The 5,523-nt window shown below is 35.9% G+C and overlaps 1 protein-coding gene across 1 annotated transcript; it reads right to left on the reverse strand.

Annotated features, from left to right (window-relative positions):
- Positions 1-230: 230 nt before the first annotated feature.
- LOC139890212 (protein JASON-like) lies at positions 231-5,006 on the reverse strand. Its single transcript, XM_071873108.1, has 7 exons — positions 4,893-5,006; positions 4,758-4,815; positions 2,270-2,355; positions 1,673-1,914; positions 740-1,484; positions 561-643; positions 231-363 (listed from the first exon to the last, which is right to left on the reverse strand). The coding sequence occupies exons 1-7, from the start codon at positions 5,004-5,006 to the stop codon at positions 324-326; spliced, it is 1,368 nt and encodes a 455-aa protein (XP_071729209.1). The 3' UTR covers positions 231-323.
- Between the last annotated feature and the right edge of the window lie 517 nt (positions 5,007-5,523).

Here is a 5,523-nt window from a genome sequence, read left to right on the forward strand (position 1 = left end):
CAGACGAAGGGTCCTAAGAACGCAGTTTTCTTGTAGTGTAATATGGACCATGATATTTCAGTTTTGGCTGGGTTCAGTAAGGTTCCAACCTGAAACACTCATCTACTGCATAAACAAAAACTGTTGCAGCAAATGTCACCAAGTTAAAGTATATGATAGGGCAAACACTTATGCATTCATGGTGTTCAAGTTTCAAGATCCCTTAAACTTTTTAAAAAATCCAAAAAAATTCGAGTTTTCACACCAAGGCAAACAAGCAATTTATTACCAACAATGGTTGGATCACAAATCCAGCATCACCTATAATGTTCCTCTTTCTCTCGTCAATATTCAATGTGACCTGATGTCTCTTCAAGTTGCTTCCTGCAAACCAAGAATGCCAGTTGTCAAAGATGATTCATCTTCTATATATCTACATATCTATAGATAACAATATAAGCAGAACATTAAGATGATTCCTTTCTGTATACATATTGAAATTAAAAATGTAAACTACTTCCAAGTTATGAAAAACATAAGAATCAAAAGGTGTTACAAAGGGCCACAAATGTAAGACTTACTTCTGAGGGATGAACTTTTCTTCCGATAATGCCTTCTCTAACCTTTTCTCAAATGGTGTGGCATGCCAATTAACTTTCTGATCCTATACACTCACAAATACATATAATTATTACATTTATTAATGATTAGTCATGAATTTGTCTAAGTTATAATAGTCCGAGAGAATAATCAAATTTACCTCTTTGTACTTGTTAGTTGTATTAGGGATACCATTACCATTCCACAACTTAGGTGTGAAAGAAGTTTCTTCAGCATTCCAGTTAGCAGCAACCACCCCCAGTATAGGCCTCTCCTCAGGAGTTTGACCAAAGTCAAGACGACCAGGGGAATCTGTAACCAGGGATTGGTCAACGCAGCCTTCATAGTTTGACTTAGGAGGTAACCATGATGACAAAGTCGGACAGACATTCGACTCAATCTCAGTCTTGCTTTTAGGTAATTTCACTTGCGATTCAGGGGTTTCTATGTCAGAATGAGACTCTTCTTCGATTAGTGCATTTAACGGGGCGATTCTCTCACTGGTCATCCCTGAATACACATACTGAACTCTGACCTTTTGATTCTTCCCGCTTTCATTGTTATATGCATACGAACCGAAAACTGTGCCAGGTGTTTGCATATCATCGGTTAGTTTGAGGGGGGTCGGGAAAGGTGAAGGCTTTGAGAAGTTGTTATCAAACGGTGAAATATATGGCTTTAAGGATTCTTTGGTATTTTTAGGTGAGGAGCTTCCGGAAGAAAAGGAAAACTTGTCAGTTTGGTGTTCAAAGTGAACAGATTTGGTTTTACGCTGTGTGGTGGCAACGATCGGTGTGTGTGAGTCTAAAGAGTTCACTGATTGAGTGTCTTTATCTTCATGTCCAACCCCAGAACCATCAGACGAGCTGGTACCACGGCTATCTGTATATTTCCCAGATGAAAAGCTACAAACAGAAAAGCACATCTTATATCTTATACACAAAGTAAAATTGCAGTTCATTATTTGGAGGATTTATGTAGGCCACGTAAGATATGGACACCAGATTTTAAGCTACTATTATTATAAAATGATCAACATAAATAAAACCAGTATATTCACTAAATATTAAGCATTTGTATGAATTTGAATTACCTGGTTGACGAATGTGATGAATAATAAGCTGTTTCAGTCTCCGATTTTTCAAAAAGTCTGATTGGAGACTGCAACAAATCAGGTTTCTTCTCAGATTCATTTTCAGTGGCAGTGTTTGGAAGCGATGATTGAATTTTTGATTCTGTGTCTCCAAACTTGGGTTGTGAATCTGTCAATTTCTCGGTTTTCCGGATTTCAGGTGGAGTCTCAAGTATGGTGCCACAAGCTTTAAGAAATGCTGCCTGTTTCCAGATTAAAAACAATCATATGAGCAACACAGATTTACATTCTCTACCTGCTTGAAATGAGGATATGGATCTAATAATCTTGTTTGATATCATCATCAACCCTTTAAGAAATTTTAATTCAAACATTGAGTAGTATGTGGAAGTTAATATTCAACTTCCATCAAAGTTCTCAGCAACTGGATGCTGATTTATGAGTTGAATGACCTTTTTTTAAGTTTGGTTTACATTGTCAGGCCTTATTTTTTTTTTAAAGACCCAATTGACCCGCAAGCTTGACCCATTTGACCCATATTTAAGAGTATGGGTCTCAATTGCTAGGTATATTAATATACATCACAAAAACAATTACCTCAGCCCTGAGCTCATCATCCACTGCCGGAGATTCTGGAATACCACATCTTCCTTCCTCACATTCTGCCAGATCACCATCTGCATCTGAACAACATACACACTTTAATCAGTATAAGATCACCAACGAACTCACATTTCCTACAGACATAACGTATTTCCCACTATGAAAATCACACTTCTCATCCAACAATTAACTTAATACTTTAAAAAAAATGAAAAATTATCTGAAAACAAGAAAACTGTAATTCACTGTCATCAACAATTACATCAAGTATCTGATAAAAATCTCCTTCAAAACCACTGATATATAGCTGATCAGTTGTCTACACATATTATTTACATGTCTTACATAACATATTTCCTACTTAGAGAATTATATGTCATGCAGCACTTTAACCTGAAGAACTAGAAATGTAACCAAAAAACATAAAATCGTTCTCAGTTAAGTATATTACAAAATCACTGAAAAATCAACAATCAAATCAAGCGTCTGCTGGTTTTTCCGTCAGAAACACCGATAAAATGAACTAGTAAAACTGATAAGAAATTAACAGTTATAGATTTGCCTGCCTTGTAACATATATTCCATTTATGGATATGTGGTCTCTGTGTCAGTAGATGGTATGGTTTGGGTTTGGAGCTACAACGGGGAGTTGTAGATATTGCAATTATTAGCCTGGCCAACACACCAAGTCAAAAGTTTACTGTTATTGATTGGTCAGCGTTGAGTGGACTTGAACTTATACACAAGTCTGTAATGGGTGTGGTCTGGGTCATAAGTATAACAATTGCATAGGTAAGGGGTGTCATCATGCAAGGCACACTTTAAAAATTTTGGTGAAAAATAGGGTCAGTTAAAAGCCTTTTTAGTCTCATTCCTTATTGATTCCCTTGAGTTTAGCTATTTGTTGGGAGGTGAGATGGATATTCCAGAGCAAAAACAGCCTGTAAAGAAGAGTAGTGGTAGATATTTTTGGCTAAAGGGAGTAGTGGTAAATTTTCTTACATGATGAAGGCATGGTCAGGTGTTAATGATCCTCTTAAATAATCCAGATTACCATGGTCATGACCACTCACAGGTGGTGACTAGACTTGGGAGACTTGCTGTCAAATCCCAAGTCTTTGTGTCATAGAATTAGTGTTTATGGTCTGGTCAATTAATCTGATTCTCTGGCTGTGCTTGCGGCTGATATGTTTGAAGCAAAGAAAGGATGCAAAAGATCTTGGGATGATGCTTGATATGAAAGAAAAATGCTGGCATATCATTATAGATTAGAATGGGTCTTGGGGCAGTGCAAGAATGGATCAATATGACTCTTAATAGCCAAACTGGTTACATAAAGATCCATATAAAAGATAAAAATAGTAATTGAAATGTTGCAACAAAAGGAGATAAAATTAGGGTAAAATAAACAGTAGGAAGAGTTTGAAATATCGAAGAATGATGGATCAGACGCCACAAGTTGAGGTTTCCATGATCATTTTACCCTTAAATCGTCAAGGTTGTAAAAGTTGCTAGTCGGGGACTAGTCGGCCCGGAGTATGGAGTAATCCGCCAAGTCAGGGACTAGTCATCTTTTGAACAACTTTGACTTTGACCGGTTTTGACCGAACAAATTCGATTTTTACCGACTAAATCCGACTTTTGACCGAATTTAATTAGTTGACCAGCGTTGACCCACAACTTTGACCGGGTCAGACTAGTCCTCAAATCCGACTCGTCAGCCTAGTCAGGAGATTTTACAATTCTGTCAGTGTCAGTCCTTAGTGTTGGCAAATTGTACAAGATTTTGGTTATAGGAAAAGAGATGGAATAGGGTATGTTTTGGATATATATTGGTATAATTTGATAGTGTTTCAACATGTATTGGTTGAGAAGTCCTTTAAATTCCCCTTTGGGCATGCCCAAGCCCCAAAAGTATGTTTTATCATCAAACAAAAAAAGCCCCAAAGTATGTTGTAAATAACAATCTGTTTTATCAGTAAGGTTCTCTAAGGGTATCGTCCCCTTTAACAAAAGGCAACCCTGATAGGTAATCAACAGATACTCAGCAATAACATGCACATTCATTACAAACATAAAACATCTCCTAATGAACAAATTATTTCTCAAGCAACAATTTATTTAGTTAAATATATAATCTATAAATAAAAAAATCATTTACAGTAATTTAGTTAAAAATATATAGTCTATTATCTATAAACATATAATCATTTACAGTAATTCTAATAACCTCAGGAATCATTGCATATCTGTTAGATACATAACAAATACGATGCATATATGTAACATACCATAACAATTTTCTAGTCAATAAATCATTCCTCTAGTAACAATCAACTTAAAAAACCTAAAAACACAGTAATATCATTTCGAGCTAATATTATCGAATCATCATAACATCAGCAATTAGATGAATCATATGATGATAACTCATTCAAAAACACCATTATAAAGTACAATAAATCAGATCAGTGATCCTCACCTTCGGTAACCAGCACCGACCACAAGCAATTGTTAGCCGCATAATCATCAACAGGCTCCTGAAAACCAGATGTCATAATCAGTAACAATTTGTACGGAATTCGAATCAATCATGACTTCAATTTCGAAACCTAACCTTGCGATTAACCTGAGGATGATGATCATCTTTGACTGTGAAACAGCAGAAACAACAGCAAATACCTCTGCGAAGAACATGTAAGAAATCAAAGGATAACAAAGAGGATAACATCGATGATAATATGTGAAGATTTGAAACCCTAGCTCTGTGGTTTTGGGAGCGAGTGAAGGAGTGAACGTTAGGTTTGAACATATTGGAATTGGAAATTCAAATAGGGGGATAAAACGGACAATGGGCGAGGGAATAGGAAAATTGGAGATTATTTTCATTTTTGTTCCCTTATCTATCTTATTATTTTCATTTTTTACCTTAAGCATTGTTGGCGTTTATACAAAGAGTTTGTATAATTATAATATATAACTAGTCCCGATCCGGCCCGCGCGATGCGGCAGGGGCTTATCACTAATCAACCACTAAATGCTAACATCCATGACGGTCCGTCATGGGATTACTGACTGCCACATCAGCGCCACATCAACACCTTCTTCTCATCACTAATCAACCACTAAATGCTAACATCCATGACGTACCCATCACTTGATCCCACCTCTATTTTTTATATTAAATTTATTTTACTTATTATTATTATTATTATTATTATTATTATTATTATTATTATTATTATTAT

Source organism: Rutidosis leptorrhynchoides, chromosome 2, assembly GCF_046630445.1.
Source record: "Rutidosis leptorrhynchoides isolate AG116_Rl617_1_P2 chromosome 2, CSIRO_AGI_Rlap_v1, whole genome shotgun sequence".
Lineage (NCBI taxonomy): Eukaryota > Viridiplantae > Streptophyta > Magnoliopsida > Asterales > Asteraceae > Rutidosis > Rutidosis leptorrhynchoides.

Coding starts and splice junctions, on each gene's coding strand:
- LOC139890212 (XM_071873108.1), bottom strand. CDS start 5,006: ATGTTATCCTCTTTGTTATCCTTTGATTTCTTACATGTTCTTCGCAGA. Junction 644..739: donor CAACTAACAAGTACAAAGAG/GTAAATTTGATT, acceptor GTGAGTGTATAG/GATCAGAAAGTTAATTGGCA. Junction 364..560: donor GAAAAGTTCATCCCTCAGAA/GTAAGTCTTACA, acceptor CTTGGTTTGCAG/GAAGCAACTTGAAGAGACAT.